Source organism: Aphidius gifuensis, linkage group LG1 (assembly GCF_014905175.1).
Source record: "Aphidius gifuensis isolate YNYX2018 linkage group LG1, ASM1490517v1, whole genome shotgun sequence".
In the NCBI taxonomy this organism is placed as follows: Eukaryota; Metazoa; Arthropoda; class Insecta; order Hymenoptera; family Braconidae; genus Aphidius; species Aphidius gifuensis.
In genome coordinates, this window is record NC_057788.1 from 15171170 (window position 1) to 15196018 (window position 24849).

Here is a 24849-nt window from a genome sequence, read left to right on the forward strand (position 1 = left end):
AACAAATGTATCAGTTACAGGCCGAGGAAAATCAAATCGACAACGTTTAGTTATTTTTCCATATTTATTTTTTGACGATCGCATAAAGTAGCTATTATGATAATGAGTTTGATGAGTTGTTACTCTACGATACAATGTTGGTGATGAGTTTTTATTCGGCATTTTACAAGTGATATATTGTTGAATAAACATCACTATTTTTTCAATTTCATCTTTTTCTATTATAGGAGCATTTTCAACCCATATTAATGTATGAAAATGTTGAATACCACGGTCTTGATACTCTCGTCGCCAAAAGAAATGGCTTATTTTGCCAATGGGATGACTGTCTGAATTAAGGAAATCTAGCATGGCACGGAATTTTTGATCTATATAGCGAGACACTGAAACAGGATCTGCAGCAATTACTTGACCCGGTGACATGTTGTTTAAAAATGGAGAATTGATTTCACGAACATATAAAACTAAATCTTCACACATATACTCTGCTGGACTTAACGTAAGAAACCATGTGGCTGGACCATATTCTCGTATCATACATTTAAGATTATTTCTTGGCTTTTTCCAAAATTCTTCGGTATTCGGAAGGCGCTCGAGAATAGAAGTTAATTCACCCTCTAACAGTCCCTCACTCAGTTTATTCAAATAATTCCTGACAGTGTATTTATCACGAGGGTTTGTAACATTCAACATATGGTAAATTCCAGCCTTTAGTCTCCGAATAGTAAGTCATTTTGTAGTAAAAAAAATATATATTGATGATCTAATCTAAATCGTGGCTTAACGGAACAGAGCTTTTGTTTGATAAAATCATGATCACGGACTTTCTTGGCTCGATTTTCATGCTGTCCATTTATTCCTCGGGAATATAGATTTGGAAAACATTTTAAATCTAAAGTTTTCAATCTTGAATCCAATGGCTCCTCTTGAATTTTCAACATTTGATATATATCTGTAGTCGTTTTATTTATCCGTTTATCATATAGAGGATATATTGTAAATTGTTCGTAGTCTAATTCAGAATGGTCTACTTGAGTAAGAATAGCTCGTCGCTCCAAACGATCATTTTCATGGATCTCATTATTATTATTGTGATCTTCTGCTGGATTCATGACAAAGGGTTCTGAAGATACTTTTTTTTTGCTCTTGAACTTTGTTTGATATTTCATTTTGTTCATTTTTGCTATTTCTTTTTTTCAATGAAATTGTTTTTTGTTCCAAATTTTCAGATTCATAGTCAAAATTATATGAACTATCGAAATAATATGCTTCTGAAGATGAGATATGTTTTGAGTCACCATAATATATATTTTCAATATTGTTTTCCGTTGAATTAATGGTTATATTTTCGAGACGGGATTTTGATGTCTTTATCATTCTTTGGAAAAATTGGAATTGAACAGAATAATAATTTTTCCGTGCTCTCATACACCACTTAATAATTCTTTCAGCTCTTATCCGAGCCTCTGCATCAGTTTTTATATCATCGACACATTCAATCAGAATTTCATTTGTAAGATGTTGAATATATTCTTCTGATGAAGATTTAAATGGAATATATGTATTATCATCTTGTGGTATCTCTGTTTTTGAAGTTTTATGCTGTTTTGTTACTTTTTGTTTTTTAATTCCTGTAAAAGCTGTTTTATTTTTCCTTTTCAAATTTTCAAACTTGGATTCCCCATTTGTTGTTGAAAGAGATTTATTACTTTCTATCACCGATTTTTCATTATCCATGGGTAAACAAACGTTATTGGCAATATTTTTTTGAGCTGCTCGTCTTCGTTCCGCATATGCTTTTTGTTCTCTTCTGTTTATCTCTGCCAGTGAAAGAAGAGGTGGTGCATCAATATGCTTTTCCATTGGGAAAGGAGTAATTGTCTGTGTTTCAAGCATACTGAGTAAATGCTTTCTCATATTATCACAGTCATAAACAATATTCCCAGGTTTATGGCGAAATAATAAGAAAACTGGAAATGCTATAGCAAAATAACCACAATCATGTGCAGTTTGTTGTTGTTGAACTATTGGGAAACGCACATTGTTTTCTTGAATCGATAAGAGTGGATATAAACGTTGTAAATACATTTGATGGTCGATATGGAGTGTACGGGTGTTGAATGAGTCATAAATATATACATTTTTACAGTCGTAACAGCTGCAAACCCAGTGGTTTGTTGATGGGCCAGAAGCACCCCTGCTGTGAAGCATTTGCAAATTTTTCTTGTAAATTGGGATTGCTTGAATTTTATCTAAGTTTTGTATATACAAAGTATCTTGAGGTTCATAATCGGAACAATTAGATAATATTTTTCCAAAAAACAACATGTCATCTCCATTTAATCTTTGATTTCTCTCAATTCTACTTCTACATTCTCCTGAAATACTCACTATTTCTTGTTTACAATTCTTCTTTCGGCTGATATTGCATTCTTCAGTATTTATTGAAAGATCAGCACTAATCGGATATTTTCTTTTTTCCGTTTTGATATTTGATACAACAGAAGGTAATACTAAATTTTTTTCATCAGTGATAACCTTATGTTTTGTATTCTCAATAGTCGAAGCACTTGTTCGAGGAAATGGTAATATTTCTCGTTGTTCGAATATATTTAGCAATTGTTGAGGCATTTTATTTACATCATATGGTTTGTATGTTGTAATTTCAGGGTTTCCACCTAAAGCAAGAGTTACGGCATTTGCAATAGCGAATCGACCACAATCAGAACCATTAGTTTGCGCTTGTACTCTATGAATTAAAATATTTTCTTCATCAAATGTATTTCCAAATAACATCATTAACTTCTTTTTTTTTTGATCATTTAATATTGGACGATTTAAAGAATCATAGATATGTATCAAATGACCATCAAAATAACTACAGGTCCAATGACCACCCTTCATGTTGAAAGCCCCTTCTTCGGATATTTTTAGAGCAGCTGAATGTAAAATTTGGATGTGTTTTTTCTTATCTGGTATTTGTACCGTTAAGTCAGCATGTTGGAGCTTCCAAAAGCGGATAAATTCATAATTTAATTTTTCATGCAATAGGTTAGCAAAATATTCGATTTCTTCATCTCTTAGCCATGTTTTAGTATTTAATATTCTTGCAGGATCAAATTCGTATTCAGACATTTTTTCTCAATTAATAAAGTAATTTTTTAGAAAAAAAAAAACAAATTGCTAGTAAAGTGATGGCAATAATTAATTTTTTTTTTAATAAAAATCTGGAATATCATCAATAGTATTTATTACTGCAGCAATTATGCTGTTGTTGTTGTTGCTAATTTAATGCAGTAGTAATTGCTGTAAAATTTTAACAAATCAATTGATTTTCAAGTTCAATAATGTTGCAGCAATGCCTGCTGTAATTTTTGTTGCAGCAATAAAGGCTGAAGTTTTTGAATATATGATGATAACGTTGCAGCAGTATTTGCTAGATTTCAAAATTTTTTGTTGCAGCAATATAGGCTGAAGTTTTTGAATATATAATGATAACGTTGCAGCAGTATTTGCTAGATTTTTAGATTTTAATTTTTTATCTTTTAATTTTGAGGTTTTTTTAATAGTGATGGAGAAACATTATTATCATCATCATCTTCACTAATTAACGATTAAGATTTTTAATTAAGATTAAGTTTTTCAATAGTTACTGTTGCTTTTTGAGATGCAAATGGTCTTGATCTAATTAGTGCAGCTTCATCTTCTGTATCTACACCATTTGATGATCCAACAATAGTATCTTCATGAATAGTATTGACTTTTTTACGTACAACTTTTGGAGTTTTTTGTATCAAAGGACCTGATAATGTAGATGTTAGTAGTTTCATTATTTGGCAACATGAAGGGACTTCTGGAGGTTATGGTTAAATAAAACAAATGATTAAAAAAAATAAAAAAACAGTCACCAACATTCAATAAATGATTACTCCAAAACTTGAAGCAAATGTAACATTTGACACATCATATGAACATGTATTTTTTAAAATTTAATTATTAATAATTCAAAAATGAAATATTAAAAATTGACGAATTATGATTAAAAAAATTTATTTTTTCAACACAACAAATTACATTAATTAATACTTATTTTTTATATGTTGAAACGAAAAAAGCCATTGGATGAAAAAAAAAAAACAAAATAAATGAATCAAATCATTTATCAATACCAAAATAAATGATATATCAGTATGAGATTACAATTCACATCCATGGTTCAAATATATTTAAAATGTTCTCATGAGTTTATCTTTTTTAATACAAACCAACGATTCTGATAAATCAGGTGTACACATTTTGAAACCAAAAAATCCTACTACAATATTCATTGGTACATTTTGTTGCATATCTAGATGATGTTTTTTAACACTTGATAATGTCTAATGTGGAATTGGATGAGTTGGTGTTGATCATCTGACCCATATTCTGGCTCACAACCAAGTATATAATTATTTAGATTTTGTTGATTTATTATATGTTTAGTATTATTAATATTTTATGAAATTATTATATTTATAGTTAAATAAAATATAGAAATATAACTTGATGATGATTTATCATTTAATTTCTATGGCCATCATCTTGACGTGGTTTTTTTTGGTTAGACCAGTCATAAGCATAGCTGAAACATAGAAAATTATAAAATTTTAATTAGCTGTATAAAAACAAAATTTTATAGACTCAATTAATTAAAAACAAAGATTTATAGACTTACTGTTGTTTTCTTTCGTGTAATTGGTAACCTCCACGATTTTTTTGATTGTTTTTTTTTATCATTATTATTTGGTAAATTTTTGTTTTTCTCCAATGAATCAACATGGTTAATGACATCACGATATTTAAAATGAATTGCCAACATTTTTTTATTTACCCAATATTGAATGGAGCTTTGGTTCATATTAATCACCATTTGTTCATGTTCTTGTTCCATAATTTTCTTTTGTCTTTCCAGTTTATCAATATTTACTTTAACTTGCTTTTCAACGATTTTTTTAATCAAAATTTGATCTTTAACTTTGGCATATGTTGATTTTAATTTGTTTAAAAATCATTTTTTTCAGCTTGATTTTCGACATTTCGTATTACCTCAAATGTATATTTTTTAATAGATTCTTAAGCCTGTGTAGACAATGAATCATAATTTTCAATTTTAATTGCCAACTCTGATGATATTAGTTCTGAATTGATTGACATTTTCTATTTTTTGAATATATTTTTATCAGTGTAATTCAACTGCATTCAACTGAATGAATGATATTTTATTTTTAACAATTTTTAATAATTTTTTTTGCTCGTCTTTTTTTTTTTTTAAACAACTGACAACACATGGCAACCAACTGGCAACTAGAAACACATGTTGACATGTATAATAAGGTGTACCCGGCCAAAAAGTAAGGCGACAGTTTTCATGTAAACCATAAACAGAGAGTTTGTAAGATAACCGTGTAAATTGTAAAATTACGCGTGTAATATACCGCGTAAGTTCCAGTAATATACACGGCTGGGTTCCTTAGATGAAGCCTTTTATACAAAGTTCATGGTTTATATAAAAAAATGTCACCGTTTATAAATATAATAAATAAATCAAATTCATTTATTTGACGATCGCTTTTTAATTTATGATAACAAATGTATCTTGCAACAATAGTAATCTTGTTTTACGGGTAAAGTAGAATAATAATAGCCAAATTTTTTCCATGTAGAAACCGGTACTTTACCGGTAAAACAGGACTACTTTTGTTGGCCCTTGAGTGTTTCTATGTATGGAATAATTACCCATAGATAACATCTATCTTGACTTGCTGATATTAATGATGTTGAATTTTGTGGTTTTGCTTGATTTGATGCTGGATAAAAATTTTGTACTTCATGACATATATCCTTAAGTAAATCCCTTGTTAAATCTTCAACAAACATATCCCACCAGTGTAAATGATTTGGTTGTTTTCCATTCCAATCAACGACTTCAAATTTTCTCAATTTACAAAAAAGATAAAGTAATGCAACAGCAATTATTTCTGGTTCCCATTGTAAACACAGTGTTGTACATAAACTAAATTGAAAAAACTTAAATATTAATAAACAATTTTGATTTTGATTTTGATGAAATAATAAATAATATTTATTTACCTGTCATTGGCAAATGTCCAGGCCATTTGAACCATTTTTTGTAATTTATTTTTGTCACCTAAAAAGAACAAATCTTAATATCAATAACAGAGCGTAAATTGATAGTCAAATATTATAAACATTTACCTTTTAAACATTTGGCATATTCTAATAATCAAAATTTATTGTTTGAAGTAAAATTTTTTCTAATATCATACATTTTTTTTTTGGATCTTCACCAAATGTTGCAAACTTTCGATCAGCTAATTGACTTTTAGCTACTTCAATTATGTCTTTACATTTTTTAGGAGTTTCTTCAACTTTACCAGCAAGAAATAAACAAACACAAGCTGTTACCTGTATACAAAGGTTGAATCATTTAAAGAATTTTAAAAGATACGTGCATTAAAATTAAAAAAATATATTTCTGAAACTTACGTAACGTGGAAATTGTCGAAAAGAATGAAACATATAAAACCGGTGAAAAAATACAGCTTCAGTTGCTATCGTGTTATAACCAAGATCCATTTTTGATCCAGTATCAATGATAAATCTAGCACCTTCATTTCTGTATCTACACTCAGTCTCATAATCAATACCATCTTGAATTGATGGTGTACGCCTCAACTTCTTTTTGTCATAATACCAGCATGACATTTTTGTTTTATATTAAGTTTACACTTACTCGAAGCTTGATGTTCATTTATTATTTTTAAACGTGCAACCAGCACTAAATGTATTTAACAAAATAAAAGTTACAATTTAGGAGTTTTTTCCACTGGTGGCGCTTGCAAATGTTCTATATGCTAATTCCATACAATTAGTTACAACTGTTACAAGTGTCCACACAGAGAGTGTTAAATCGAATTCAGTCATAGTTGAGTCTGGACTTTTTTCATAACTATCAAAACTTTTTTGATACTTGTCATTTTTGTTTGATGTATTACATTTATTGGATGGATTTTTTTTTGTTGGTGTAGATGATTTGATAATTGATAATTCACTTTGTCTTTTTTCCCATAAACTATTTATTTTTTTAGCCATTGTTTGGTGTATTTGTAAATGTGATTCTTTAATTGGTGGTATTCTTTTTTTTATTTTAGCTAATATTTTTTCATTTGTCAAATCTAATCTATTTAGTGTTGTAGATTGTTGTTTTTTAATAGTTGCTGTTGCTTTTTAAAATGCAGCACGTCTTGATCTAATTGGTGCAGCTTCATCTTCTGTATCTGTACCATTTGATGATCCAACAATAGTATCATCATGAATAGTATTTGCTTTTAAAAGAATTTTTTTACGTACTACTTTTAGAGTTTTTGGTATTAAAGGACATCATAATCTTGTCAATTTGTTTCATATCTGTTGCTTTAAATAACTTTATGTTTTTCTTTATAATATTCTGAATAATTTGGCATATCTGTTGAAAATGGTGACATCGGATTCATTTCATGGCCTACTTTCATAACAATATATACTTCTTATAATGAACGATATTTTGGTGTAACAATTTGCCAATCTCCTTCAATAATATTACTAAAAGTAAGTGATGATGGTGCTCCTCCTTCTACTCCTGATGATGTACATATTTCCATTGAATTTGAATTCAAATTTGAATTATAATGATGATTCATTGTTGCATATGTGTTGGCTGATATTGTTTAATAATATTCAATGAAAATTTTTTAATTTATCAAATTCACTTGGTGTTAATGTTAATTCACTATGATTAATAAAAATATTAACATTTAATTGTAATTCGATTAGTGATATATCATAAAATGTTGCTGCTAAATTATTAATCATTTTAATTAATATTAAATTGTTTTTTTCAATTTTTTTACACTCTAAAATTTTCATTATATTTATATTATATTATTTTTTGTCAATTGTTGTAATACGATATCACGATTTGATGATGATAAATATTCAATTTTTTTAATTATTATTTTATTTATTATTTTTGATAATGTTAAATCTGATGAGTCAATTAATTTTTCAATTAAAACTAATATAATAGCTCCACTTTGACTGTCATGTGCCCTTTCAAATGTAATAATTTTTTTTAAATATTGGTTTTTCTAAATGTATTTAAGAACGTATTATTAATGAACATGATGATATATCAATATCTTCATCAGCAACATCAGTTGCAATTAAACGATTTGTTATACCTTAACGAAAACGTATTAATGTTTCTTTATTCGATTTAGCAATACACATTGATTCTGTTGAATTTTTATATGGGTTTTTTGAATAACCAACAATATAATCTGGTTCAAGAAGATTAAATTTATCATTTGTATCTTTTATATCTTTTAAGATGTGATACAATACATTTGTTTTAAAACGACGTGTTACAAATATAACATAACAAAATTTTTTATTAATATCACGTTTATTCCAATAATTATTTAATAAAGTTAATAATTTTAAAAGTATAATAATTTTCTTAATACTGTTAATTGTTTTATTGAATAATCTAACACAATTGATGTATTATTAATTTGTGATCATTTTTTCATTAAGATGTATAATAAATTTCAGGATATCTACACTCACAACGCATTGGTAATTCGAGAGTTATGAATCCACGAGAATTATTGCAATAATGGCTGACACTGCCTTGTCTGCCTGGTGTACACATAAATATTATAAAGACCAAATATTCTATGAAATAATTTTAACATTTTTAGTGAATGATTGTAATCTAAACTATCATTTTCTAATAACATCACCAGTAAAATTTCCCATTTCAAAATAATTTGACTTTGAACCATTTGATTTAACCGATACGTGAGAACTTGATTGTTCAACTGAAGATTATTGCCAAATACTGGAATTCTTTTATAAAAAAATCATCATCGTTGTCAAACATATCTTCATACTTGAAATTAACACTTTCGTTTGCCTCAACTTCAGGTTTTGAATCAAATTCAATCATAGTTGACTCTGGACTTATTTCAATTTGATACTTGTCATTTTTTTTTGATGTATCAAATTTATTAAATTGCAAAGTAAATAATGGTCTTGAAATGTTATTTATTACTTGCGTTTTAACTGATGGAGATGAAATTTTTTTTGTTGGTGTAGGTGATTTGATAATTGATGATTCACTTTGTTTTTTTTCCCATAAACTATTAATTTTTTTAGCCATTGTTGTTTGATCAATTTTTTGATCCAAGATGATAGTGTATTATCAAGTTTAAGTCGTTGTAAATTAACTTTAAAATCAGGTCGTTGTCATTTATCTGTACTCTTTTTAGAATACATTCTTCTTTATTAATACGTTTTTCAAAATCATCATCTGATGAATCTGACAGAAATTTTGTTGACTTTTTTATTTGTATTTTATGTTCTTGTGAATTAATAATTTTTTTGGACTAGAACTGTCATTATCACATTTTCTTTTCTTTTTTTAAATTGTCTGTTTTTAATTTTTGTGATGATTCTATTTTGTATGTAGTTAATAAGTCATCACTGTCAGATGATGAATCACTAATATGCCTTATTCTATGATACACTGGTTCGTCCATTGGTGATATTAAATTTTCTTTTTCACTGTCAACTTTTATTTCACCAACAAGTACAGCTGACTGATCCATTGAGTCATCAATAACATAAATTGTACTTGAAAGTAATTCAAGTTTTTTAGGAGAAACTGAGGAATCATCTGAGTTTTTCTAAAATATACATGAAATATAAATAACAATTTAAAAATATATTTTTTTATTATTACTAGAAGTTATTGAACTTACTTACCAAAACAAATAATTTTTACATCATTAGCATCACAAAAATTGTTTTTTTTTAGGTCTTGACATTACCCAAAGTTTATAAATATTTTTGTAACAACTGTTATAATTGCTTCAGCCACATAAGTTATATGAATTTCTGTAAATAATTGTATACATATTACGACAATTATCAGATGACGTATTTTTATTTTTGATACATTTACTATTATCAAACTGCTCACCAGAATACTTAAGCTGTTGTGTTCTACGACAATCTATTTTTTTTTCATAAAATGATCCATATGTGTTTGTAAAACTGATAGTGGTGGTCTATTTAATTCTGTCATTAAACGATGTCTATGAACATCAGAGTAACTATAAAATAATTAACAATCAGTATTTATAAGATCACGTCCAGCACGTCTATTAACTTAAAACTAACCTTAATTTGATAATGCAGCATGAATAACAAATTATCTACTCCCATACCAAATACAATTGTTGCACATACAATTTTAACATCATCAAATTTCCATCTTGTTTGTACTTGTATTCTTGCTAAATCACTCATACCAGCATGATATGAATCGGCATTAGTGCCATTATGACAAAATTGTACAGAAAAATCATCACATTCACGACGTCAAAAACAATTAAACTATTCCATAATCACGTATGTATGATATCCCGTCAAGCACGTCCACTTTCTTTAAACTAACCTTCAATTGATTTTGATAATGCAGCATGAATAACAAATTATTATTCCCATACAAAATAAACAATAAACATTTCCACAATCACGTATGTATTTTTCTTTAATCAATATGCTATTATTTCAATACAACTTTGTTTTGGTTTTTTATCAACAACAGTATATTCACACATTTAGTTGACACATCTAATAAAGAAATTCGAATAAAACAAAAGAATCTCTTGATATTAATAAAATATAAAGATGTAGAGAGAGAGATATAGTGAGTAATAAGAAAGATTGAGAGAGATAAAAAATTTCTGTCCTTAAACGTAAAAACGCACAGTCGAAAAATTCATTTAATTATTAAAAATAAAATAAACGATTAAATAATTTGTTTTTTTTTTTATAGCAGAGCTTGATACAATAGAATTTTAAATTATAAAAATCATTTATTTTTATCGTCATTATCATATTTTGAATAAATTTTTAAAAGTCAGCGAGGGATGAGGTTACCTCTATTTGATGTATGTTAGGCTCGGTAGTGTTTTTGCGCTTTCATTTTTTTTTTTTTTTTGGGTATTATTATTTTTTTCTCACACTTGACACGAGGCACTACCGTGCCTCTCGATCAGTATTTTTTGTGGACATAGAGCTGAACGTGCTCATACTGGTTTTTACAAGGGCGCTTAGAATAACTACGATTCGGAACTATTTTTTTTTTCAATTCATTTTTTTGATTAACTTGAATCTTTCATTTTTCGATTAATAATAATTTAACGAATGTGAAAAAAATTTTAATGCTTATTTATTATGAAAAAAAAATTACAATTGATGCATTCCAGTGAAGTATTGTTCTCCAATATAACAATAACGAGAACGATTAAAATTTTCTAGTAATTTCAAGTTAAGGTTGTTTGTAAATAATTGAATTTCTACTCGACTTTTTTTAAATTAGACTTATTTTTTAAATGAAATAATTATCTATGTTGACAATTTATTTCAATTTTTTTTGCCTCGCCTTTTTTTAGATAATGAATGTCAAAGTTGACAACTTTTATACACGAGAATAGGGTGAAACAATTTTTTTTTTCTTAAACACCATATACTACATTTGTTCTCTACTCGAAAGCTTATTTTTTTCTATCAAATTGTAGATAAGAAAAAAACAAATATGATTTGAAAAAATAAAGTATGTTTGCCTCGGATTTTAAAAGTTATTCAAGTTTAAAAAAAAAAAATATTTGCTTTCTCGCGGCAAGTGATGCACACGGACATGACACACACAAGCATATATTGTAGCAGTGTACTATGCTTGCTTGCTAGCAGTAGTGTTAGTATCCGTCTGTATATGCACAGACACACTGAAAAGCCAATTTTCAAGGCAGAAGCGCAACAAAATTTCGGGTACCCGGGCATAAAATTTAGCGTTACGATATACGGGCCCCTCAAACTACGAATATTGGTTCGATTATGAACTTTTACAAACAACCTTAAACCTTTCTATAAAAAAAAAAAAAAACACAAAATGAGGCTATTATTTTAGCTGTTCGGGTTTTCACGTGGTCGACAATTGCCGAAAATTCTAGAACACTCAAGTTGATAGATCCCTTTTTTGCCGTTCCTTGTCAGCACTTCTACCTCCTAGAGCGTTTTAGCTCTCAAAAAATAAAAAAATTATTCGATTTCCGTCTTTTTGGACATGCATCTTCTGTACTTTCTATTTTCCATGGTTATCCTGAATATGTTAATGAATAGAAAGAGTAGGAAAATTCGTTTTTGCACGTAATTGGTATTTCAGTATACCCTTGACTATATTCAGAGTATATCATTGTTAAACCATTGTTGAACATTCTTAAAAATATTTGGAACTGATATTAATTAATTAATATTTTATTATGTCTGATCAAGCTCAAGATTTAAAAAAAATACCAAAAATTGGAATGGGATTCGACAAGTGCTAGTGATTTTATCTTAGATTATCAAAATTTATTTCATGAAGTATTTACGACATTATGATCGGTTACACTTGAAAGCTCTTGTTTTCCTGCACAAGTGGACGAAAAATTAAAGTATAAAGTGAAAATATTTAGGTGCAAAAGGGGTAGAAAAAAACCATGTGTAAGCACTGGCCAGCGATTATCAAGATAAGTTGAATTCCCATAATTAAATATTTTCAATAATCTATATAACATGTATCGATAGTTTGATTATATGATATGTACACAATACCATTCGTATATGTTATGTAATCAAAGTCACCTCAACTAAAATAGTAATATTAAATGTATATTTTTTTTCAATTCAGTACATTCAGTTGCGATTGTCCAGCATTCATAACATTCAAATTGTCAGATGATGAGAAGAAATCAATTATTTTTTATATAAATTAAAAACATAATCATAAAAATGTAATTATTTTATCATTATTTTATTCACTCTTTTACTATGGTATATTTACTTGCGGGTGCGTTTGGATGAATTTGACATTAGAAAATTCATGAGTTATGTTGTGCCCTAAAGATAAATAAAGTCCTGTCGGTATGTTAGAATTTTAGATGTTAACAATGAATGAATAAAAAATGAACGACAAGCAGAATAAAAAAATAGATAAATAAATATATTATATCTTTTACAATTTCAGTGAACGATATTCCATTTTTTGAGGTTTTACATATAATAATTATAGTTTATTAACTAATGATAAAAAATATAAAAAATTCTAACGTGTTTGTTTTTAAATAACCAGTTTTTTTTATAAACAAAATATACTTGAAATTTTTTTTTGCAGAAATTCAATCGTGCTTTTCCTGAAAATCGTAAATTGGAACCGATAATTTTGGAAAAAGTTCAAGAAATGATGGAAATGGGTGCAAAAAATAAACCGCTGAAAAAATTACTTGGTCAATACTCATCAAAAGTTACTCACTCAACAAGATTTATATATATTATAAAATCTAAAGTTATGCGACAAACGAAAGACGATAATCATTCTGCAGTTGTTTCTGATTTGTTGATTAAAACATATGGTAATCTATTTTAATTGTGAAAGAAAAATATATTTATATCAATACATAACAAATATATATTTATATCTTAAGTAAATACATACATCCAAACGTAATATGTATTCATTTTTATGAAAATTTTATATATATTTCCTTCAAGATGAGGTTGACAAGATGAGGTGTATAATGACAGATAAAGACCTGACAGAAAGAATTGCATTTAAAATAGAATTTTCAACTGTCCCAATGTACTTATGGTCGTACCATGTCAGCAAATCATTTGATGAAGCTTTAAAGGAGAAATGCTGTGATAAATCAATCAAAGCCAAGTGAAGGGATCTTTTTAAAAAAATGTTGTATGCAAATAATCATCTTGAAAGTATGAATGGATCAATTCAAGAAATGTGTGAAAAAAATAATACACTACGTGGACTTATTACTAAGTTTTTTGGACTTCTTCAGTCATTGAAACAAGAAACAGATATACGAAAATCTCTTATAAATTCAAAAACACGACAAATATTATTCCCTACTGAATCACTTTAACAACAGTGTGCTAATTATCTCACAACGATGGCTAGTATTGAAGGCAGTAAACAGCTTGAATTATATAAAAAAATAACACCTTTAAAATATGATGAAGGAAACAAAAATGTAACATCAACTTCAGAGGTACAAAAATTGAAGCAAAGACTGATTCTTGTTCTTGTAAGTTTTGGAAATCTATGGAATTGCCTTGTCAGCATATTTTTCATATTAGAAATTATTGCAACTTAGATTCATTTGATATTAATTATTGGACAAAAAATCACTTGAAACCGCATCACAGAGCACATTATACTCACACCGATGTGTCCATACCATCAAATAGTACAGTATCAGTAAATATATCAGAAATTAAAAAAAAAAAAAATTTTTTTTAACTGTAACTCAAAGACGTGTGGAGCTGATGAAGTGGGCTCAGGAATTAGTCAATATTGGCTGCTTATCTACTGGAGCTGAATTTAATGAAAAAAGAAATTGCTTGTTCAAAAATAATGAAGCTTGACGACAAAGACTAGCAGTTAATATGCAAATGATGAATGGAGAAAATAACGATTGCTTTGTGAGTAATCACTCATTGAGTTAACTTCGCCTCGGTCACTTTTATCCTACGCTTTGACTGTGGTTCATGCCACAACATGCTTGATGTGACAATCACCTATTTTACGCCCTCGTATCACAAATATCAATTTCATGTTTATTGTTTTTTTTTTCTTAAAAAATATTGGGGATAGCAAAAAAAACCGATTATGTGGGTGTTATGTCCAAATTTACCCGTAATAATTGTAATTGTACTTACTTGAATTCGATCCTAACCTTGCGGTCAATAGATCGGGTTCACGGTGCGAAAAGGGGAAGACTATGGATAAGAGAGAGGGATAGGTTGTTTTAATTATTAGGGTCGGTTTTCACTCAACGCAACTCGTAACGTCATGACGCGCGACACCAAGCGTCTTGACGCAAAGTACCCAACTTCTTGACGCAAAATGTCCAGCTTCTTGACGCGCAGCATAGAACGTCATGACGCGCAGCACAAAACGTCATGACGCATAGCTGTTTTGGACGCCATTGTTGTTGTTTTTGTTTATATTCTGTTAATTTTACTCCAGTATTTTGCAAGTGTTTTAGACAATCATTTTTAATAATTAAAAAAAAACAAAAAAGAAAATATTTTAAAAAGTTATTTTTACACGAGAATATTGTTATTTAGGTGCTTGAGATACCTAAATTTTATCGACTTTACTCCAAAATCCTATCATAACCTTACTGGTATAACACATGGTGTATTCATTTATTGAAAACAATATAAAACATTAATATTTCAACAATAAAAGTAGTAACAATACTCATAATAATAACTATAAAATTCTTTAATACTCCTAGGCATTTATCGTTATAAATATTTTCAATTTCTCCACGATATTATGGATAGGACTGATGAAATTGTTAACTTTATCAACAATATTGATGATGTTTCGGACAAAAATATCAATGATGTTCTCCTAGCCGTGATTCCAAGTATCATTGAAGCAACAGAAAGGAAAAATTATCGTAAAAAACGATATTGGGAATCAGAGTTTGTAAAAACACGTCGCCAAGGATTTTATTCGTCATCTTTGCCCAGTCTACTCCAAAATCAAGGCATCTTTCGCAATTATTTTCGGATGACTCCTTCCCAATTTGAGTATCTTGCAAATTTAATTGGCCCTCATATTGCTCGTAATCGGAATATCAGCTGCCGTCAGAGCATCTCAATCAATGAACGTCTGGCGATGACTCTAAGGTATTGTTCTTCTTGAATTTTATATTGTTATTTATTATTGATGGTTTTTTTGGGTCCTCTTCTGAATAAACATTATTCTTTCCTTCTCATAGATATCTTGCAGCAGGCGGTAGCCAAGTTTCATTAAGTTATCACTATCAAGTGTCTAAAACTACTGTTTGTAATACAATATACGAAACTTGTCTTGCTCTCAGCTATAACTTAATGCCTATTGTACTTGCCCAACCAACAACTGCAGGTTGGATCCAAATTGCAGAAACTTTTGAGTCCAGGTGGAAATTTCCTCATTGCATTGGTGCTATGGATGGTAAACACATTAGAATAAAAGTACGCTTTTTTTGATTCATACATTGTGATGTAAACAATTTTCTTTTGATTTATCATTGAATATTTGTTGTAACAGGCTCCACCAAACAGCGGTTCCAAGTATTTCAACTACAAGTTGTTTCACAGCATTATTTTATTGGCAATATGTGATGCTAAATACTGTTTTACGCTAGTAGATATTGGTGCTAATGGTCGACAAAGTGATGGTGGAGTTTTTTCACGATCAATCATGGGACGTCGTTTTGAAAATGGCTCTATGGGAGTTCCACCACCAGCAGCTGTCACAGGAACACAAACAATATTGCCATATGTTCTTGTCGCTGACCAAGCTTTTTCATTGGCTCCATATTTACTTCGTCCTTATCCTGATCGTTCTGGCTTAAATTATACCAAGCGAATCTTCAATTATCGTTTGTTATCAGTCAGAAGAATTATTGAAAATACATTTGGAATCCTGCAAGCACGTTGGCAAGTTTTTTGGGGACCGATTGGTGGAAACATTGATACGACAAAAGCAATTGTTGCTGCTTGCGTATGTCTTCACAATTTCTTGATGAAAGGAGATAAAACATCTCGTAGAAATTTCTATTTCGATTCATCTTTGGTCGACACTGAAACAAACGATGGAGAAATCGTTCCTGGAGCTTGGAGGAATCAAATTCCTATGCAAAGTGATGATCACAATGACGAAAATTCACTAGCTATCCAAGAATTCCCAATGCAAAGTGAAGAAATCCGTCAACGGTTTGCTGAATTTTTAGAAGATGAAGGAGCAGTACCATGGCAGTTTTGGCGAATGTATTTATAAAAATATTTAGGTAAGAAAATAAATTTTTATATATTTTATGAGTAGGATTTTCTTTCTATTTTAAAAATAAGATGTTTCTTTTTAAATCCTTTATGAGCTTTTGAAAGTTAAAAAAATATATATATAAATTTACGATTACAAAATATTTTAATTGAAATATAGTTTCCCTGGTGGAAATATTACTCCGACATTACTCCGGCATGAGGTTGATGGCGGAGAAATTATTCCGACATAAAACTAGTGGCAGATTAATTTTTCCGACATTAATCTCATGCCGGAGTAATTTCTCCGGAAATGGGCCATTTCACCTAAAATTTATTTTCGCTTTTTTCCTCATGATTTCTAATTAATTAAATTTTTTTTGTATTAAGCTTGCTTATTTTATTTTCTCTTTTTTTTCTAGGATACTCGAAGTGAAGAAAAAATTTTGACAATAGTTTCATCTTCAGTTCAAAAACAAAGTTATTAATATAAATTATATTTTGTTCAATTTTTACAATAATCACAATTACATTTATGCTAATTAATTAATATAAATTATGATATCTTATTCTTTTTCAATTTTTCAGTTTTTCAAATATTTACATTATTCTAAATATTTTTTAATAATTAAATTTATAATTAAGTTGATACTTTCGATAAAAAATAACTGGTAAATAATTTTAGGATTATTACAATAAAAATGAACATTAATAACTTATCCATAAATTTTCCTTTTTAAATTTTTTATTTAAGTTATTTTTCCAACTAGTCGAGTGAGCCCTTCTACATACATTAAAAATTCATGCCTAGCGGTAGCCCCAAAAACAATAACCAACCACTTAACCAACAATACATTTTTTTATTCCAATTCATCTCATTCTCGTTGTCATTATTGGGATTAATTATTCACGTTCACATCAATTTTAAATAATTACAATTAACTTTAAAATGGATGAAGCTGTAAGTAAATTATTTTATGAAATTTCTTTGGCGAACTATAGTTTCGGTTAAACTTAAATTGTATTAATAAATAATTTATGAAATAAATTAACTAATTGATATGTTTTTTTTGTAGGGCATTGAACAAGAACAACTACTTTGTAGTTGTTGTCGAAAAAATGTTGATTTTTTACGGGTTGGGGAAACAGAAACCATGAAAACATTTCATGAGTGTTTGAAAGATTATCAAACTTTAACAATAATCAAGGGCGTTGTTTATCCAGGTATATATTAATTGGAAATATTAATTACATGTTGTTTTCTTTTTATTTTGTTTAGTCCACATAGCATTCAATATTTTTTTAAATTTGATTTTAGTGAATGCAAAAAGACCAAGCCCATTGGAGAACAATGAACAGTCAAAACAACATCAAGAACAAGCAAAACAACAACAACAACAACAACAACAACAACAACAACAACAACAACAACAACAACAACAACAACAACAACAACAACACCAACAACAATTGAACCAACAACAAGAACAATTAAAGCAACAACAAAAACACTTGAAACAACAAGAAAAGTTAAAACCATCACAACAACAGGAACAACAGCAACAACGTAAAGACAAATTTTGGGATGATGATGTAAAAGAGATTTTAATTGAAAAGGTGAAAAAAAGACCTCCTTTGTGGAATTACACATTGCCAATAAAAGAGAGAACAGCAGGAATCACTGGAATCTTATGGGATGATATTGTTCAAGAATTGACAGGTAATTAATATTTGGTTTTAAAAAAATTTCTGTAGATAAATTAATTATTGATAATATGTACTAAACATATTTTAAATACTTTCAGATCAGTTTCCAGAATATGAGTTTGATGTGAAAGAAGTCAAGGATAAGTGGAAAAACCTAAAAGACTATTTCAACAGGCTAAAAGTCATGAGAAAAGGAACCACAGGATCTGCTGGTGGATCACAGCCAGACCTGTGGATCCACGAAAAAGCCCTTGGTTTTTTAGATGAGGAAATTGAATTGGATGAGTAAGAATATATTCTTCTTTAATTATATAGTATGATTCTTTCTACCTTTCACTTTTTAATAAATATTTTTCTATTTTCAGAACTATTTCTAATATACCTTGCGAGCCTTCTGCACCTGTTCAATTCCGCAGGGGTCAAAAAAGAAAAAATGATTCAGTTGAGAAGCTTGTTACTGCTGTGACTAACTTAGTAAATAGGGGAGGAAATGACAACAACAACAATAACAACAATACCCCAATTGGACCTGGTGATCCATCAAAAAATCCAAAGGTTCGTCCATTCATTACGATGCTGGAGCAAATGATGAATGAACTGCCAAACGATTCGGTTGACGAAGCAATTTTTAATATAATGAATGTCATTTCTAATGTTAAAAAAAATAAGTAAACATTTGTCTTTATTTTACAATCTTCTTTTTAGGTTATAAATTGATATTTTTATATTGTAGCTTGATTTATGAATAAAAAATATACTAAATCATTTATAACAATGCTTAATTGTCGTTGAAAATTTTGTATTTTGTTTTTATAGTTGTTATTTGTTGCATATATATATATATTTATAAATTAACAATTAAAAAACATGATTTTATGTTCTGACAGAATATAAACAAAAACAACAACAATGGCGTCCAAAACAGCTATGCGTCATGACGTTTTGTGCTGCGCGTCATGACGTTCTATGCTGCGCGTCAAGAAGCTGGACATTTTGCGTCAAGAAGTTGGGTACTTTGCGTCAAGACGCTTGGTGTCACGCGTCATGACGTTACGAGTTGCGTTGAGTGAAAACCGACCCTTACACTTGATTTATTATTAAAATTATGAAGGACATATATTTAATTACTATTTGTCGCAGTTATGTTATTACGTGTTGTGTATTGTGTATAATATAAATTTTACAATATTAAATGACTTACGTTGGTTGATTTGATTTCAATGGTTTCTGTGTTACAATTGCTTTGGATCTGACTCTCTCAGTAGGGGGGTTATAAGAGTTCTGGACCACGAAAACCGCGAGATTGTGGGTGAGATGGGTGGATGGTATTTAAATAAATTTACGGTAGACAGAAAGAGAAGAAAATGAGAGAGGGGAATAAGAGAGGGGAATATGAGTGGGGAATATGAGTAGGGAGTTTTTTCGAATTTCGGAGCGGCCATTTTTATTTATTTTTTTTTCAAATTTGTGAAAAAAAAAGTGTTTCGAAGGAAATTTGAACTCAAGGACTTCGGATTTGAATTCAAGCGCGCTTTCCCCAAGACCACGGCCTAATCTTATTGGATGTTGGAAGTAGAAGGTGAATGATACTGAAAAATTCGAAAATTTGTTGAAAAGAACAATTGTTTATTTATTTATTTAACAATTAAATAGTTGATAAAAATTTTTTCTAAATATATAATATAATTTTTCATGACGTTTAAACATAGAGTTTTAATGCAAATTGTTTAATTATGAAAAATGTTTATATTATTTTTATTTTTTTTTCATACGTATTGCTTTCATGCGAAAATTATTATCAATTCCCACCGCAAGGTTTGTTGATTTGCAAAATAGTTTTGTCATTTTCATTTTCATTTTCATTTTTATCGTTTCACGAGTGAAGTTGCAAATTAAAAAAAATTAAAAAAAAATATCAATGGAGTTGAATTATAGAAGAAAAATGAGTGCCTACGAAAGGGAATGAGAGCGAGAATGGTTGTACGCTCAACCATTGTATTTAACAAAGCAATTATTGATGAGAAAGATTTGCTTTTGAATTTTAATTATATAATTATTGTTAAATAAAATGATATATTTAAATAATGTTAACAACTGTTCTTAGATTCATTTCGAGACGAGGAAAGTGTATGCTGAGTTTTTAAAACTTGAGAAAGACAACCGAATGCATGATTGGACTTAGAAGCACCAACGTGAATACTATGTGCATTCTCTAATAACAAACTTTTTTAATGATTAATAATTAATAATAAAAATAATAATAATGAGTCATTTTATGTGAGTAGTTAATTATCCATTTATGTTCAATATAATCAAAAAAATTCTTCAATACGTGAAGATATAAAATTATTGGAAAAATTGGAAGAGAGTGAGAGAGGTAAAAAAATTTTTGTGGGTTTTTAACATCTTTTTTTTTTTATTCATGAATAAAACAATTTTTTTCTTCTCTTTTTTTGTTATAGAAATTGCTTGGTGCCAATACGAAGCTAAATTAACACCAATTACTAGAGATGGAACTTTTAAGGACCTGCAAGCTCTTTTCCCTGAAGAAGTTGAAGAATATGAAAGAGGTCCAACTACATGCAATGCGAACACAACTCTCAATCAGTTTGAAAGATGTCTTGAAAGGAATAAATAAATGTATTAAATAAATAAATAAATACAGTTGAAATAAATAAATAAAAAAAATAATAAAGCAGGAAAATCCAAAAAAAAAATCTTCTCATTTTTACCCTCAATTCCCTAACCTAGAGGAGCTATAAATAATTGAATAAATAAATGAATAAATAAATAAATAAACAATAAACAAATAAAAAACAAAAAACGATTATGTAGCATAAACGAAAAGAAAAAAAAAATGGAAAAATAAATTAAATTTTAAAAAGAAAGGGAAAAAGAAAAAAACACACAATCAAATATATTTTTACAATTATTTTTTTTATTTAGAAGAAACTTATTATTATTATTATTATTATTACAATTATAAAAAACAAAAAAAAAAATATGTTTCTTTTCCCCTTTTTCATCTTGTGGTCCCTCACCATTGGAGTCATGGATGGGGTCATCTAGAGGACATGGAACGTCTGGCAGGACCCTTGCAGCACCAGTCTCTCTTTCCAACATCCCTGAAACAAAATAAATAAAAAAAAACAAGATTAAGAAATGGAAATAAATTAAAAAATGTTTTTTCAAAAAAGGGGGGAAAAATGAACATAAAAAAAAAAAATTACTTACTCTCAATTACGTTTGTTGTATTCCGGATGTCCATGTCCAGCTGCTCGCTAGTTATGTGAAGATCGATAATCTGTAAACAAAAAAAAACAAACATAACAAAAGAATTAAAATACGAACAAAACATAAATTTACAATTGATGTCCCTGGAAGCCTCAATTTTAGATGAGCTGTTTATTTTTTTATCATAGCTTAAATAATCAAAAGAAGTAAATTATATAAAAAAATAGCAAAATTTTAAAGTATAAAGATGAATAATTTGCTGGATAAAAAAAAAAAAAAAAAAAAATTAGGCGCTTTTTATTATAATATTATTAACATGTATCGCAAGCGTTATCGTGAAAAAGCGCCTAATTTTTTTTTTTTTTTTTTTTTTTTAGCCAGCAAATTATTCATCTTTATACTTTAAAATTTTGCTATTTTTTTATATAATTTACTTCTTTTGATTATTTAAGCTATGATAAAAAAATAAACAGCTCATCTAAAATTGAGGCTATTTTTTTTTATATTTCACTTCTTTTGATTATTAAAGCTATGATAAAAAAATTTTTTTTTCCGACATTAATCTCATGCCGGAGTAATTTCTCCGGAAATGGGCCAAAAACGGAGTAATGCCGAAGAAAGCCGGAGTAATGGCGGAGAAATATTTTTGAATAATTTTTACTTTCCTTACATAAAAAGGAGAATGAAGCCTCTCTTCGAGCGATTTGATTGGCTGTTATTTAACATTGTTAATATTCATTTATTTTTTGTTTAATTTATTTTTTTTCATTTTATTTATTCGTTGCTATGAATATTTATTTATTTATTTATATACTATTTACTCGTTGTTATGTTTATCCGTTGTTATTTACATTCATTTATTTATTTATCCTGTTTACCCGTTGCGAAGTCAATTTATTATTTAATCCGTGGAAATTATTATTCCGAATTTAGTTTGTGATTCATCAATACTAAAAGGGTTTTAAAAAATATATACATAAATAAAATAATAAAATAAAATAAATAACAAAAAAAAATATCGTTCAACGATAAAATTATGGAATACGTATTTACTTCCGATGATGAAATCAATTGTCTTCAATCAGAAGAAAAATCAATGTAAGTTACAAATTGATAAATATTTTGATTATTTTTTAGTCTTTTATTTTTTATTTTTTTTGAAAATTTAACGTAAAAACATAATTAAGTAATAGTGAATCAATTTTTTAAGTGACATTACGGGTTATGTCGATTCTATTGATGGCGTAAAGCAAGTTCGTACATCTCATGGCCACATTCTAAAGTTCACGATAAATAATGGTGGAACGATCAGAATGAAGGTCTTGATTTTGGGAACAAGTTCAGCATACCAATGGGAAAAAGAAATAAAAATGTGGTCAGTTTTGGAAATACGGGGTGGCACTGTTAAATTAGGTAATGTCCGTTTTCGTGATCCAGCTGTTCATGACATGGAGTATTATGTTCAGTCGTCAAGTGACATTACCATCTTGGGGCAATATAATCCTGTTAATCGATTACCGAGGACCATTATAAAAAAAACAATTGATTTAGCAGATGTCATGTTTGAAAATGGACCTGTTGGTTAGTTTTGAACATACAAAACATACATCAATAACTCCATCTAATTAATTCGTATAATTTTCATTTCAGAAATCGATTGTTACATTCGAACCCAGCCACGTACTGTTCAGATGTATCGTACTTCGTGTGGTCAATGTCAGGTAACAGATGGTTATTACCGACTGACAATAAATATTGTGGATTATACCCCAAATGAAAAATTGGTCATGGGCACACCAATCACCATTGCTGGTGAATTCTCACATGGTTCATTATTTTTTTCGATTTCCAACATGGACGATATATCAATTAGAGAAGGAGGTGCCATAATGTCCGCAGACGATTTGCGTGCCGGGTTTCATCCAGTTATCGCTTTGAAAAGTCGTCGTATTGATAAAACAGCTCAACCTGTCGTGCAAACTGTACAACCTGTTCAGCATGTTCGATCTGTTCACATTGCTCAACCTATGCAACTTGCTAAACCTATACAACCTGTTCAAACTATGCAACCTATTGAGCAAACTGTACAACCAGTTCAACTTGCTCAATCTATACAACCTCAACCTTTTCAACCTGTTCAAACTATACAACCAGTTGAGCAAACTGTACAACCTGTTCAAATTGCACAATCTGTCCAGCATTATGTTCAATCTGTTCACGTTGCTCAACCTGTACAACCTGCTCAACCTATACAACCTGCTCAATTTTTACAACCTGCTAAAACTATTAAACCTGTTGAATCTATACAAGCTGCTTCACCTATTCAATATGTTGTTAAACCTGCTAATCCTCCTGAGGCCCAGCTTGCTGATCAGCCAATGGTTCAGCCAACGATTGGGAAAAAAAGAAAAAGAAATTCAACTGGCATTATGATTTAGTTTAAATGTTAATTAATTCATTGAATAAATATATAATTATTTTAAATGTTGTGTTTTTATTGTATTTATTTAATTTTAACTCATGGCTCCATCTTCCTCAGATAATTTCTGGGGTGCGTTCCCAAACCACTGTTCTATTCAGTATATCAAGATGGCGGACCTTGATATACTGATAGGTCCGCCATCTTGATATACTGAACAGAACGGAGGTTTAGGAACGTACCCCCGAGCAAATTGAGAGTGTAGAGACTCTGTGGTCAATCTAGGGATATTTCGAATGCTTTATACATCTTAGAGATTTAGGAATTAGTTTTACACCGCTATTTTGATATATAAAACTTGAAAGTCGTTTTTGAACGTAGAATATAATGAAAAAAATATGATTTTTAAATAAAAGAATAAAAGTAAATAAATGAATTTGTTTTTTATGTCATAATTAAATGTCATTGAAAGGTTGAATTGAAAAAAAATTTTTTTTTTAATATAA

The 24849-nt window shown here is 28.9% G+C and overlaps 2 protein-coding genes across 2 annotated transcripts; one reads left to right on the plus strand and one right to left on the minus strand.

Annotated features, from left to right (window-relative positions):
* Positions 1–4242: 4242 nt before the first annotated feature.
* LOC122849187 (cyclin-K-like) lies at positions 4243–10648 on the minus strand. The gene is given in 9 exon segments (XM_044147805.1): positions 4243–4621; positions 4715–6052; positions 6130–6187; positions 6256–6282; positions 6285–6465; positions 6547–9788; positions 9868–9999; positions 10085–10217; positions 10285–10648. Coding segments are annotated over 5 exon segments (807 nt in total). The 5' UTR covers positions 6766–9788; positions 9868–9999; positions 10085–10217; positions 10285–10648; the 3' UTR covers positions 4243–4621; positions 4715–5730.
* A 7284-nt stretch (positions 10649–17932) lies between these two features.
* Positions 17933–19407, plus strand: LOC122856989 (putative mediator of RNA polymerase II transcription subunit 10). Its single transcript, XM_044158986.1, has 7 exons — positions 17933–17944; positions 18060–18207; positions 18302–18363; positions 18481–18703; positions 18789–18975; positions 19056–19245; positions 19396–19407. The coding sequence occupies exons 1-7, from the start codon at positions 17933–17935 to the stop codon at positions 19405–19407; spliced, it is 834 nt and encodes a 277-aa protein (XP_044014921.1).
* Positions 19408–24849: the final 5442 nt, after the last annotated feature.

Excerpts from the sequence above, each read along its gene's own strand:
- LOC122856989 (XM_044158986.1), top strand. Across the intron at positions 18,704-18,788 it reads TATTGTTCAAGAATTGACAG|ATCAGTTTCCAGAATATGAG; the intron begins GTAATTAATATT and ends AAATACTTTCAG. Across the intron at positions 18,976-19,055 it reads GAGGAAATTGAATTGGATGA|AACTATTTCTAATATACCTT; the intron begins GTAAGAATATAT and ends TTCTATTTTCAG.